Here is a 15,644-nt window from a genome sequence, read left to right on the forward strand (position 1 = left end):
CTGCCGTGCAACTTCAATCCTTGTCTTTATATCTATTTCTGGATCCCACCGTTCATTAAGCCAGCAACCAAGATATTTATATCCTGACACTTGATCAATATTTTTCCCATTGAGTGTCAGTTTCATTGATGAGGCTGGATGTTTGCTGATGATCATGTATTTTGTCTTGTTGATGTTTATATTTATTCCCATTCTTTGGCTTTCTATGTATACTCTGTCAATGAGTTTTTGGAGATCCATAATGTTATCTGCATATCGAAGGTTGTTAACAATCTTTCCATTTATTGTGATTCCCTCTGAACATTCTTCCAATGCTTTTTTAAAGATTACCTCTGCATATATGTTGAACAGGAGTGGTGAGAGCACACATCCTTGTCTCACTCCTCTTTTGATGTTAATATCACTGGTGGTAATGTTGTCTAATTGAACAGTAGCTGACTGATTCCAATACAGATTTGTTATTAGTCTTATGTCTTGTTCGTCTAGCCTTATTTGTTGAAGGACTTCTATTAAGTTAGTGTGCCTGACTTTGTCGAATGCTTTTTCAAAATCTATGAAACACATAAAGACAGATTTCTGTTTTTCTATGCATTTTTGTATCAATATTTGGGTACAGAAAAGGGCCTCTCTAGTACCAAAACCATTCCGAAAGCTGAATTGTGTTTCACTTAGAGTTTCTTCACTTTTCTATAAATACGATTCTGAATTACTTTCAAAAATATTTTTAATGTTTGGCTCATTAGACTAATAAGTCGGAAGTCACCACAGGAATTCGCTTTGGGTTTCTTTGGAACAGTGATAAATGTAGATTTGAGCCAATCTGATGGAAATTCATCACTTTCATATATTTTATTAAATAGTTTTTCAAGAAGTTTGATGTTATCTGGTTCTATTAACTTTAAAAATTTTGTTTGCACACCATCTGGTCCACTGGCTTTTCCTGTTTTACTTGTTCGTATAGCATTCTCTATTTCGCATTTCATGATTGCTGGTCCTTGAATGTTATCTTTTATATTTATAGGCTTCTGTCTAGTATCATTGAAAAGTTCTGTTACATATTTTATCCAAATCTGTGCTTTATTCTCTTCTTCTAGAACTATTTTTCCATTTTCGTCTCTTAGAGACACTATTTGCTTTTTCCTCAGTTTTCCAGAAATTTCGTTGATTTTCTTATACAGATTGAAATTATCATGTTTCTTCTGAAGCAGTTCAATTTCAGTACATAAATTTTTCATCCAATTTTCCTTGGCTTCTTTTATTTTTTCTTGATGATGTTATGTTTCTGTATACTTGGCAAGGTCTTTGTTTTTGTACATTCTTCTTGTATCAATAAGAGAAAGAATCTCATCTGTCATCCATTCCTGTTGTTTTATATTATTCACATAACGTACTTCTTCAATACTTGTTACGAGGGCATTCTTTAAGCTATTCCAAAGAGATTCCACACTTTTATTTTCTTCTATGTTAATCTGTTGTAATCGCAGGTTAAGCTGTGTCTTGGCACTTTTATTTATGTTCGGGTCTTTCAGTTTTTCTACAACAATTTTCTTTTTCTTCTTTTGTGATTTTTTAGCTGATTTTAATCTATAAATACCCAATAGTTATAATTATTTGCAAATTATCTGACAGAAGCTAAAATGCCCCCTAATTGTTTTGAGCAGTGTACATAGATCTTAAATTAGGTGTGCACTCACCTGAGTGATCCTTTCTTCAACAGATGCTCTTGTTACGAAACGATAAATCATGACTTTATTAGACTGTCCAATCCTATGAGCTCTACTGAAAGCCTTAAAAAAAATATAAATCCATTTAATGTTGAAGCACTATTCAGATAATTCAAAAAAGTTTATAATATATGAGTGAAGTGAAAATACCGGATGTGTGGAGTACAGGCCACACACTTACTCAGTGACTTATGATCTGAACTAATAAAGAGCATTATGGATATGCAGTCTTGCTATGGAGTTAAGGTACCATAGTTATTTATTAATGCCAACATTCATCTGTGATAACTGATTTATCAGATGGTATAGAGTACTTATGCTTGTAAAATACCTGCTATCTAGTGATATCTGATTATCTTACATTAATTTTTTTAGCATGACCGAATTAGATAAAATAATTAAATAAAAAGGAAAAGATAACTTTTATTATTATTATTATTTATCATGTAGCTAAACATTTCCAGAAATATATAGCAGAAAAATGCATTATTTCTTGTAATAATTAGAAATCTATGTTACTTATTAATTATATGAAGAGCCAAAGGCTTCAATTCGGCGACAAACTTATTTAAGTTAAGGGATATTACATCCCATATTGTTTCACAGCCAAATAAGAAATCAAAGAGTTTCATGCCGAATATAGTAAATATATATAAAGTTTGGTGAGTCCAAGCGTAAGCAAATACCTGGACAGTGTTACAAATGACCCCTCAGGGAGTGCAACACTGAGTTGCCTCTGATATCAAGAATAGTGATCGGAGCAAGCTCCGATCATTATTCTTGATATTTCCCCATAATGCGAAACCCAGCTCCTAGGAGCTGTATTACTGTTCTATATTATGAGTGAGAGAAGGTCACTACCCAGACCAGTTTCAACCTTTATTGAGATCTCATCAGTGGGTAGGTAGACCTAGAAATACCAAGTTTGTAGCAAACAGAACTTACATATACCCTACTATGAGAATTGCCAAGAAGAATTGCTTACGCTTGGGCTCACCGAACTTTATATATATTTACTATATTCGGCATGAAACTCTTTGAGTTTCTTATTCAGCTATGAAACAATATGGGATGTAATATTCCTCAACTTAAATAAGTTTATGTCGCTGAATAATTAATAATTTATTAGGACACCTTCTTGGCAATTCTCATAGTAGGGTATATGTAAGTTCTGTTTGCTACAAACTTGGTATTTCTAGGTCTACCTACTCACTGATGAGATCTCAATAAAGGTTGAAACCGGTCTGGGTAGTGACCTACTCTCACTCATAATGTAGAACAGTAATACAGTTCCAAGGAGCTGCGTTTCACATTATGGGGAAATATCAAGAATAGTGATCGGAGCTTGCTCCACCCTTACCATGAGTTTCCTCAGTGTTGCACTCCCCTGAGGGGTCAGTTGTAACACTGTCCAGGTATCTGCTTACGCTTGGACTCGCCGAACTTTATATATATTTACTATATTCGGCATGAAACTCTTTGAGTTTCTTATTCGGCTATGAAACAATATGGGATGTAATATCCCTTAACTTAAATATGTTACTTATGTCCCATCGAAAGCTATTTGATTGTGATATTTTTATTTGTAAAAGGTCTGACCTGTAATGTAGTTTTTAATTTCTGTAACATGGACTTGAGAGAAGAAATTATTGAACTTTCTGATGACGTTTTTATGACACTGAAAAACCGCTGACTTGTTTGATGAAGGGTACAAGCACCCTTCATCAAACTGCCAGGTTGATTACCGTGTCAGACAGCAACATCGAACTTCCATATAATGTTTGCAAGAACATGGTTATATAGATTCTCCTGAAGCAAAGGATAGTTTCTTTTGATACAGTATGCAGAAAGCGTATTCCAGTCAAGTGCTGTAAATCCATAAGAAATTATTTTTTTTTTTGTATTTAAGGATAAATAAAGTTTCCACAAGGACATTGGGAACTTTAAATTTATCTTCATACTCTAAAGAAGTTGAAAAGGAACTGTTAATCTAAAGAAGATATGAAAGTAATACATTCTTTTTTGAGAAAGATCGTACAAATGTTATTTTTATTTTATTTCTTTTTGTTAAAAAACAGGCATAAGTTAAAAAATTTATATTTTATGGCCATTATTGACAGTTGAAGAAACTGTGTTATGAATTTAAGGTTTGTGTATCCTTACAAAGTCTTGTGATTTTCAAGACGAGAAAACTTATGCAATGTTTATGTTCTTTAATTGTGCTAAATATGTGGGCCTTCTCTTTAGGAGATAACTTATTTGAAATGAAAAATTGTGTATAGTGTTTGCGAAACAAACATTTTACACAACACCATTTAAGATAATACAGAAAAATCTACACTAATATTATTTGTGAATAAAAATATTATTTTGAATTTCCTTTGTTCTTTCACTGAATCTGTGGTATTAACTATTTCCCTTTGAAATAGCTGGTTCTTAAAAAGAACTACCCATTAAAAAGAGTAAATTGAATAACTGTTGTAATAAATTTGGCATGAAAATCAGCAATAACAACACAAAGACAACGAAAATAGGCAAAAACATTGAAAATATCAACTGCATCAAAAGAATTAACAAAGCTGGTATGGTAGGAAGTCAGCTGAATAAATTTATATGGAATAAGAGAAAAATTAGTCAAAACACTAAATTAGCTGTAGACTAAATAGAAGACAGTGTTCAAACCAATTTTAACTTATGGATCTGAGACCTGGGTTAGAAATAAAGCACTTGATCAAAGACTAGAGACTGCAGATATGAGAGTCCTGAGAAAGATTAAGGGCATGAAAAGAAGATGGTATCAAGGGCAATATCATATTAAAAACAAGGATATTAGGAAAGAACTTGACATTGTCAGTATCCAGGAATGCATTAGCAGAGCTAATCTCAGGTGGTATGGTCACAACAGAATGGGAGAGGAAAGATTAGCAAAACAAGTGTTCTCTGCCATAGAAATATCAGATCTCATAATGTTGGAGTCTTGACAGGTAACAGACTGATTTGGAGGAAAATTATAGATAGGAAGTTAGTAATGATGTAAGTTTTTCATGTAGTACTATCATAATACCCTGTACACCCCTTGACAGTATATATATATATATATATATATCAGGAATTTTATGATGATGATGATGACAATGAAGGGAAGATCTTCCATAACTGATGATATTAATTGGGAATGAGGGTAAAGAGGAGAATGAAGAAGCATAGGTCAGGCTTAAAACTACCATTTTTATCTATTTTATCTGAATCTATACACGAAAGGTTGGTTGGATCAACCTATATCATGTATGAGTAATGGATATGGAAAGGAAAAACTTGTTTAGATTTGAAGTCCTATATATTATATTCCTTGGGAAACACAGAAGGGGAGAGATTGTTCCACAACACTGCAGTAGCAGGGATGGAGGAGGAGGAAAAGTCTGTGGGTTTCGAGTTTTATAATGAAGGGATGTTGGGTGCCAGTTGTACATGTTTCAATGGATTTAAAGAGTGAAGGAATTATTGATGCTATTTTATGAACATTTACAGAACATACATAATACAGAAACCTGTGTGAAAGTGGGTGGTGGGAGTTAGTAAGAGATGAGTTATTAATCAATCTGACTGTCCTCTTCTGCATTCAGTCCAGTATTTTTAGAGAGCTCTTGGAGGGGGGGGGGGGGATCCCAACTGTGAAAGCAGTATTCAACAGCTGGGTGGATTTGTGATTTATATGAGGTTAAGAGCTGTTTGGAGGAACCTCTTTTTCTGAAAGTAACACTTTCAGAAAAAAAAGAGGAATCCCAGTATACGGAACCTGATGAGGCAACCATTTGTGATGTGTTTATGCCAGGAGAAGTTTGATGTCAGGGCGATTCCAAGAGAGAGATTTCACCTTGTTTATAGATTTGAGTGTTGTTGAGAATAATACTGGAAGAAAATGGATTTTTGTAGGAAATAAGATGAGGAACTAGATGAGGATATCGGAACCCCAAGAGGACTGGTGAGAGAACAGAACCCTGTGGAACCATCAACCATCACAGAGTGTGCACCAGTCAGAAACCTGGCAATTAGACTACAAAAGTCATGGGACAGACAAAAATAATAGGAGTTCGCTTAATAGGCCTTTTCAGCCAGATCTGGTCAAAAGTTCGGAGATATCAAGTGCAACCACTTGAGATTTCAGTAAACTTCATGACATTTGCTGAGAGATGGAGGAATATGTGATTAGATCTGTTGATTCAGTGGCAGAATCCATACTGGTGGTCATTTATCAGCTGAGTGCTTTCAAGGTACTGCAGGAGTCAGGTATTTATCACTCTCTGCATTAATTTAGACACGACTGAGATGAGTGAGATAGGGCAATAGTCTGATGGTAGTGATTTGTCACCCGTCTTGGGAATGGGTTAAACATAGGTTGATTTCTGGGATGTAGGGATACCTGTGGAGCAAGAGCGCATTATTCATATTTTTTTGTCTGTTGGTGTTGTTAATACTGTGAAGTGCTAGCATGAATAACCTACAACACTTAAGTCTTTCAAATACATGTACTGAATATGCATTGCAACAAATCCTTATTGTGTGCTCTCTGTATATAATAACAATGCATGACAGCTACTGAATTCAAGTAATGGATTAAAAATGCAGAACTGCACTAAAAACTCAGAAGTATGACAATGCACCTGGATTAGATAGTATGACAACAAAGGCTATTAAACAGGAAGGAAAAACAAGCACTGGAAACAACTATAAATATCTGTAACACATTCTATCATCATCAAATTCCTGACATGTACCCTCAAGGGGTGTACAGAATATGATAGTACTACATGAAAAATTTACATCATTACTAACTTCCTATCTATAATTTTCCTCCAAATCAGTCTGTTACCTATCAAGACTCCAATATTATGAGATCTTATATTTCTATCGTCTAAGGCACTTTTTACCATATGAATCCACCTATATCTTGGTCTTTTTCCTGAAAACCTGGCAGAGAACACTTGTTTTGCTAATCTTTCCTTGCCCATTCTGTTTAAGTGACCATACCACCTGAGATTAACGCTGCTAATGCATTCCTGGATGATGACAATGTCAAGTTCTTACCTAATATCCTCGTTTTTAATATGATTGTGCCATTGATGCCATCTGTTCACGTCTCTAATCTTTCTCAGGACTCTCATATCTGCGGTCTCTAGTCATTGGTCGAGTGTTTTACTTCTGACCCAGCTCTAGATCCAAAAGTTAAAATTGGTTTGAACACTGTCTTGTATCCAGCTAATTTAGTGTTTTGACTAATTTCTCTCTTATTCCATATAAATTTATTCAGTTGACTTCCTACCATACCAGCTTTGTTGATTCTGTTGTCTATTTCCATATTTAATTTACCATTTTCACTAAAAATCATTGCTAAGTAACTGAAATGTTTCACTTGTTCAATAGGTTCTCCATTCTCAATGCAGTTAATATTATCAATGCTTTTGCCTATTTTCATTGTCTTTGTCTTTTTATTGCTGACCTTCATACCATTTCTATTAAAACAGTTATTCAATTTAGTCAGGGAATCTTGCAGAGTTGTAGCAGATTTACGTGGGTGGTTTGAAAAGTTCTCGGCCTAACAAAAAAAAAAAAAAAAACGAATTTATAATTTCAAAATTATTTTATTTTTCAACATAATCTCCCTTAAGACTTATACATTTATTCCAGCAATGCTCCAGCACCATTATCCAGTCTCTGTAGCAGTTCTCAGCAAGATCTGCAAAATACCCCTCTGCAGCTGCAATCACCCCTTGATTCGAAGAAAAATGCTGACCAATTTGAGGAAGAGTTTTAGTTTTGGGAAGAGATAGAAGTCAGAGGGAGCTAAATCTGGGGAATAGGGTGGATGTTCTAGCAATTAATAGAACAGATCCATTAATTTTCCAATTGCCAAAATACTTTTGTGGGCAGGTGCATTGTCCTGATGAAAGATGTTTTTTCTTCTGCAAACCGGGTCTTTTCTCACGAATTATTTCATCTAATCTGGTTAAAAGATTGGAATAATATTCCCTGGTTATGTTTTACCCTTCTTAAGATAATTAATAATCAAAATGCCTTTAGCATCCCAAAATACCGATGACATGACCTTGTCTTCTTTGGCACTGAACAACCGGTTTCTGTCCACTGTTTTGGAATCTGGTGTGTACTGGTGAATAAAAGTCTCATCCACAGTAATAAATCGACTCACAAAATCAGTTTCATTCTTGATAAAACGCTCCAAGAACTGTTAAGAGATTATGTGAGAGCATATTTGGTCTGTGCAGCACCCATCTGTATATAATAAGTATACACTTATTCCTCCACTTCTACCTTTGGTAGATAAGGTTTTTCATTTGCAATTCTGTGCAAAATGTATCCAACACGTCCTTTTGAAATGCCTATAGTCTCAGCAATTTCACACACTTTGACTCGCCGGTCATCCAATACCATATCGTGCACTGATCAAAGATTTCTAGTTGTGCTACACTTTTTGGACATCCTTAATGGGGATCATCTTCAAGTCTGGTATGGCTCTGTTTAAACATGGCAGCCAATTTCTTAATTGTCAAAAACACAGGAGAAGTGTGCCTATAACCATTTATGAAATTCAATGAATTTCTTTTGGCGTTAAACCTTCTTTTACAAAGAAGTATTGCTTGATATAATGCCTCATTGACAGAATATAACTGTAGCGTTTTGAATAGCTTCTCTCTCTTGGCACCCTGTCATATGCCTTTTCCAGATCTATAAAACTTAAATACAGATCTTTGTTATATTCCCATGATTTCTCAACTATCTGTCGCAAAGTGAAAATCTGACCTGAAAATCTATTTGGCCTGAATCCAGCTTGTTCTTCCACAAGTCTTCTCAACCGTTTCTCACGCATACTTGCGTAAAACTTACCCTCAGCAGAGAAATATTTCTAATTCTCACATTCAGTTCTATTTACCTTTTTATATATGGGTACTATGAGAGCTCTACTACAATAATCCAGAATTCATACCTCTGGTCAGGCCTTCTGAACTATGCAGCCACTGTAAGACTTTTATATCTCCATACTTCAGCATTTCTAGTCAAATATCATCTATGATGTGATGGCTTTTTCTATTTCAAGTCCGGATATGTATTTTCCAGATTGCATGTCCGTTGAATGTTTTTTTACCACTGTGCTATCACTGATTGTTTCATTTCGCAATTTTTCGAAGTAATTACTCCATACTTCAAGGATATCTTTTCCTCCAGTTTTCATGTCAACCTTATCATCTCTAATTCATTTTACAGCATGCATCTTTTCTCCATTTCAGAGCTTTTTCAACAACCTCCAGAATATCTTCCCACCTTCTTGATATTTATTTTGTATGTTCTTACCATGGTTTTTGTTTACTTAGTTTTACACAGTGTTCAACTTTCTTACATTTGTCTCTGTCTTTTCTGAGAGCGCAAGCTGACTTATTTGCCAGGAACTTTCGATATGCTTTCTTCTTTTCCTTCAATGCCTCTTTAACTTACTGTGTCCACCATGGAGTTCTGATTTTTCTATTCTTGCAGACAACTTCACCACATGCCTCTCTAGTTGAATCAATCAGGATTTTCTTCAAGGCTTGCCACTGAATCTCCAAGGTTTGGTTCCTGTTCTCAAACTCTTTAATTTTTTTTTCAATCGTGATTGTGTATTTTAGTCTACAGTTCACATCTGAGAGCTGCTCAACTTTTATTCACTTTAAAACTTTCTTATATATTCTTCTTTTCAACATGAAATTCAATATTATCCTGCTCAAAACAAAATAGTGATTACTTCCAATTTCAAATCCTCTGTACACTCTGGTGTCCTGCACCAGGGAGAAAACATCACTATCAACGATAACATAGTCAATGAGAATTTTTTTTTTATTCCATGCCTCTTCTCCCCATGTGAATTTGTGCACATTTTTATGTTGGAACATGGTGTTAGTAATAACCAGTCCATGTCCTGAGCAGAAATCCAACAGATATTTGCAATTATTATTAGCTTTGCTCTTTTCTCCAAATTTTCTGAAAATATTTTTGTATGTCTGACAATCATTTCCTACTCTGCTATTTAGATTCCCAACAAGAACCAACTTTTCCTTTTTCATTGTGCCAGTTGCTTTCTCTAAAGCCTCAAAAAATTCCTCCACTTCTACCTTAGTAGAACCTTCTGTGAGACCATAGGCATAAATAAGTTTCTTTGTCCAGTTCCTCATTCTGATATTTGCCCACATCACTCTACTTGTGAGTGCCAGCCATTAATTAAAGATTACCTTCATATTTAGTGTTAAATACTATGGCTACTCCTTTTCCTTGATTGTCATTGCCTGAATATAACATGTTGTATTTATTGCTCATAAAGATCTCACCAGTTTTTGTCTTTTTTGTTTCAGATACCCCTATTATGTCGATCTGGTACTTATCTAATTCCTCAGCTAGTCCATTTTTTTGCGATTCAGGCTTCTTATGTTGATAGCACCGATCTTGTACGCTGGTGATGTTGAGTTGGGGCGTGTTTTAAGATTTGTTCCAGTAGATGACATTTCACTGTTTGCCCTGGTTCCCTGGCAAAAACAACAGGGGCCTTGTTTAACCAGGCGATGCCCCAGATGGCATGAAATTGTGTCATGTTGTACCATCATTTTATATTTTGGTTTAAGATAATAAAAATACAATTCGATTGGATAAATCCCAAATTGCCAGCCAATCTTCATTCGTTCAGTATCCAGGTAGATACCTAACAGGGTGCACCAAGAGAAGGTGAGGATTGGACTTTAGGTCAGGAGCCCTGATCAGTTCTCCACATTCCTTTAAAGGCCATGTGGAAGTCTCCTCTCAGTTATATAACTTTGACCCTTAAGCACCCCCTAGCTACATCTATAAAGGCAATCTAAACAACCCCAAAACTTTATAAGACAATTCTAAATTGAATCAAACTGTATGTAACCTCTACTGCTCAAAAACCAAGTAGATTTCTCAAAAAACAAAAGCACTGTTGAACACATCCACTGCCTTAGATGATTACTAGGAGCAGCAAGAGAGATGAAACTTTCCTTTAGTGTTGATGCTGCAAAAGCCTTCAAGTCAATCAACAAAAGATATTCAAAATTCTCAGTTATTGTGCATATCTTTGAAAATAATCTAAGCAGCAGTAAAACTGTAAATAGAATACTATGCAAAAGTAATTTTTTGTGGTTGAGATTTCCTATTTTCCAGTGGAGTTCTTCAAGGAGACTATTTGGCTCCAAATCTTTTACTATTCTTCTTCTTTTCATTCATGCATATATGGGTCGAGTCCTCTACATAAGAATCTTCTCCATCTAGCTTAGTCTCTTGCTAACTCGGTCAGATTTACCATTCTCTAGCTGGGTAATTGTGATCTATCCCTTAGCAACTGGAGCCATGTTCTTCTTCTTATCCTCACTCTTGGTCTGCTTCCTTTTACCTGCGAATGTCAACACAAGACTAGGTATTAGTAGAAGGCATTCTTTGAAGATATCCAAACTATCTGAGATGTTTATTGATCTGATACATGATGTTGTTTCTGTAGTTTGTCATTTCTAATTCAGAATTGTCCAGTTATTGTTATTTATTTTCCTTAGGCATTTCATTTCAAATGCTCGAATTTTTTGCATTTCTTTCTCGTTTAGTTTTCATGCTTCTGCTCCTTGTGTGGGTATGGGAATTATGACAGTTTTGTAGAGCTTTAATGTGAGGCTTGTAGTTATATTGCTGTTGTTCCATATCTTATTCATTTTGTTCATGCCTGACCATCCTATACCGAGTCTGTGCTTTACTGGTTCAAGGTTATTTAGTTTATTTGTAAGGCTGCCAAGATATACACAACTGTTTACTTGTTCTAGTGGTTGTCCTTTCAGATTTACCGTTAGGTTTTCTTCTTCTTTTCCAATTTTCATTACTTTGTTTTGTTCTGGTTAATTCTCATTCTGTACTTTTTTGCATTTACTGTTTAGGCTGTTTATTGTTCTCACTAATTGTATCTTGGTTTCAGCCAGAATGATAATATCATCTGCATATTTAATATGGCTTATATTAGTTCCATTTATTTGTAGTTCTGGTTCTTCATTTATGGCATTGCACATTTCTTCTAGCATTATTATGAATAAGTGAGGTGAGAGAGTGGACATCCTTGCATGACTCCTTTTTCTATTTTAAATATATCAGTCTTTATTCTATCAGTTTTAATGAATGCTTTGGTGTCTTTGTAGTAGTTTTTGATTAATGATAAGATTTCTGAGTCTGTTCTTGTATCTTTGAGGATTTGAATAAGTTTATTTCTGTCTATTGAATCAAAGGCCTGTTTGAAGTATATAGAGCAACAGTATATAGTAAAAATAGTCATAAAACACGTATTGTCAGCACGCGATGTGCACGTCATTGATGTTATTTTGTCAAAATGAAATGTGAAGCATTTAAAAAACTTCATGTATTTACTGGATTTGTACAGTTGTGTTACTTTCAGAAATTTTATTGCAGTTTAAAATATTAAGTGTTGTGTTTTATGAAGACATTCTCTTGTCGCTAACGGAGACAACGTGTCAGCCATTATACTTAGCATCTCGCTTGCCACTTTCATGGAATGTGCATGCTCACTGAGGAGTTTGATGGGTGATTGACAGCTGACAGAGAGAGCGTTCAGTATCTAGGTAACGGAGAAAACGAGAGCGTTCAGGAAGAAAAAGAGAACGCAAGCTGGCAGATATTTGGGTTCTCTCTATAGGGCTATCTATATCCCTAGAATAAATTAGAAGATCATCCTGAAAATAGATGACTCCATTTCCCAACATATCTAATAAGAGACAATTCATTAAAGACTGGAATGACATGGCAGAATTTCTTGCACCTTGTGGTAATCTACATAGTTGATATTTCTGCCATCTAGTAGTAAATGCAAAGTATTTTCTGTCTTCTTTCTTCAAAAGGATCTGAAAGTCTCCAGAATTTAAATCCAGTTTTGTAAAATATTGTGCTCCTTCTAAACAGATCAATAATTCCTCAGTCTTACACAGAGGGAAATCAATAGGCTTTGTAATCTTATTGATAGGTCTCAATTCTAAAACAAACCTCAGGCTTCCATTTGGTTTTTCAATTAAGATGAATGCACTGTTTCCATTGAGAATTTGACTTCTCAATTATTCCTACCCTTTCATATTCCTGCAGTAGTTTCTGACAATGCTCCATATATTTCAGTAGAGTGATATTGACTAATGTAAATAGGAGATTGAGTACAAACCTTCACAGAGTGTTCTACTGCATTAGTGCAAGACATTGAAACAATATCCTCTGTATCCATAGAAAAATTCAAATGCAGATTTAAAAAATTTCAGAATTCTATTCCTGTCTTCACTAGTATTTGCTGATTTCATTGAATTCTGCACCAAGTTCTCTTTTATTTCTTCAATGTTTTCCCTCTAATCTGTCTTTAAAGTCTCAATATTAAACACTTGATCATTATCATCTGTGTGTTTAAAAATTTCACGAGACTGTTTTATTTTTACTTTGTTACCTGATGCCTGTCTAAATGACATTCCAGTCCACACAAGGACACTGTAACATCAACAAAATTACACGCAAAAGCATGACATTTCAGAAATTCCAAATATTGCTTGTACATTTGGAATAGAGGATTCTGGAAGAACTATTAATGGATGACAAACTTTCAAAGGAAAACAAGGAATTGAAATAAAAGGATTTATTTGCTTATCAGCTAAAATTTCTGATTCAAATATACCCTTCAGTTTAATTGGATAACTTAAAATTAAAATATCATTTGAAATTAGTTTTAATTTTATTAAACAAACTATAAGAAATGAGTGAAATATGTGCACCGATGTCAAGTAAGATTTCACAAGGCACATTTTGAATAAAACCTTGTAGAACTGTCAAAGGATTATCTCCATTAGCATAAGGAGCTAATGATACATCAAACTCTCTTTTAGGGTAGGAGCTGTCTTTAGCTTTACCCATGTCTAATGAGTAGTTTGACATTTCTGTCCTAGCCAGTATGATATTGGAATAATAATTATTTCCAGATTTTCCTTTATTCTCTGATTTCTTATGCTGAAAACAAGATTTATCCCTAACATAACAGCAAAATGACCAGGTTTATTGCATCTAAAGCATTTTGAACATATCTCCTTTGAGATGTTTTATTCCTGTCAATACCATTAGATTTACATAAGACAGATTAATTATCTGTGGGATTCTTGGATATTGTTAAATCAGATATCATCTTAAACAGAAGTTCCTGTCCTTTTACTATTGGTCTCTGTTGTCTTTCTATTTCACTAAGAAATGTTTTCAGTTCCTCAAATTTTCCCAAATCATGTGACTGTACTTTGGACTCAGATTCTGGAACATCAGCGAAATTCACAGAAATTTCTTTAGACTGTTTCTTTTTCTTAGCACCTTTTAACAATTTTTGAAACTTTCCCTCTCTCACTTTATCTGTAGCCACAATGTTAGGAGAATGAGTTTCATTGTACTGAAAAAAGTTTACCTGTTTATTATTTGTGAAATGAAATATATCTCTAAGTCTCTCTTCCTTTTCCCTAACAAATTGAAAACACTGTTTAAGATTTTTAACATTTTTCTTGTATGCTGTTTCTTTCAAATTATCTTTAAGGCCAAGCGTAAATTGATTAAACAGCAACCATTCTAAAGAGGATCTATCTTCAGATGAAACATTAAATTTATGAGTAATGCTCCAAAGTCTGTGGTAATTCTCTGAAACAGACTATTACCTTGAATGCACTGATGAATTTTCCAAATGTTAAGTCCTAATTCTCTTACACTTGAAAATTCTGATATTAGCAAACTTTTAAATGTTGCATAACTATCAGTGTCTCTCAGCAAAGGGGGGATGTGTTTAAGAATGTTTTGGCTTTGGTCAATAATTTATTACAAAGTATAATTAAGAAATGAAAATCTGACCATTTTCATAAATCTCTAATTTTTTCTGCATATTTAAAAGATGTTTCTATGCTTTCGCTACTATCTTCTGAGAAAGAAGGTATTACTAAAGTTGGATTAACTAACTTAAAAATTCCTCATCTTTAACTAAAGAAACTTCACAACTAGAATTACTATCTCCTGTAGCCATTTTACTTGAGTCAAGATTTACTTTCTAGAGTCTGAAATAAAATTAAGTCACAACCAATCCTGCCGACTGCACCATTTGTTTATATTAGAGATTATTGATTATACCAGCTGTGCCAATTGTTTTGATAATTAACAATCATGTCGAATGTGCCATTTGTTTAAAGATGCAATTTTTATTATTTCATCTCTGTTAAGAGAAAATCTCTGTTCGACTGCACCATTTTGTTTAGATAGGAAAATATTATTACTTTTTAGTCAATCAATTGGCAAAATCTCATAAAATTGAGATTTTCTCAGTTTTATGAGATTTTCTCTATAATAATCATTTCTATTTCCAAGTGTATTTATATATGCACAAGGGTTCACTCTGATTGGTGCAATGACTTTTTTTACTGTTTTTTTCAGAATTCAAAAAAAATCACTGGCTCAAGACCAAAATACAAAAAGACATTTAATAAAACAAAAACAATATATATACAATCCAAACAAAAATACATAACTACAAAATTAACTGGATCAAAGGCCTTTTAAAAATATCTTACACTTTAGAGATCACCCATTTTCTAACTCATTCTATTACTGATTTGTTTAACATATACTTCATCACATCCACTAGACCAGGGGTTCTCAACCTTTTCCAGTGGCGTACCACTATATTTAATTCAAGATATTAGATGTACCAGTAAGCAAATCTGTTTTCGTACCACCCGGCAGTGGCTCACATACAACCCAGTGGTACACATACCATAGGTTGAGAATCCCTGCACTAGACTCAACACTTTGTTTACACAATAA

The 15,644-nt window shown here is 34.2% G+C and overlaps 1 protein-coding gene across 4 annotated transcripts in view; it reads right to left on the reverse strand.

Annotated features, from left to right (window-relative positions):
- The window catches only part of Mi-2 (chromodomain-helicase-DNA-binding protein Mi-2 homolog), a 692,327-nt gene that overhangs the window by 218,358 nt on the left and 458,325 nt on the right, over positions 1 to 15,644 (reverse strand). For all 4 annotated transcript variants that reach the window (XM_090390662.1, XM_090390660.1, XM_090390659.1 and 1 more), the window contains one exon: positions 1,695 to 1,787. In XM_090390662.1, coding sequence (XP_090246788.1) covers positions 1,695 to 1,787 — 93 coding nt within the window. The remainder of the gene's footprint in view (positions 1 to 1,694; positions 1,788 to 15,644) is intronic.

Source organism: Typopeltis vanoorti, chromosome 3, assembly GCF_054136105.1.
Source record: "Typopeltis vanoorti isolate ZY-2024b chromosome 3, IOZ_Tvanoo_1.0, whole genome shotgun sequence".
Taxonomy (NCBI): domain Eukaryota; kingdom Metazoa; phylum Arthropoda; class Arachnida; order Uropygi; family Thelyphonidae; genus Typopeltis; species Typopeltis vanoorti.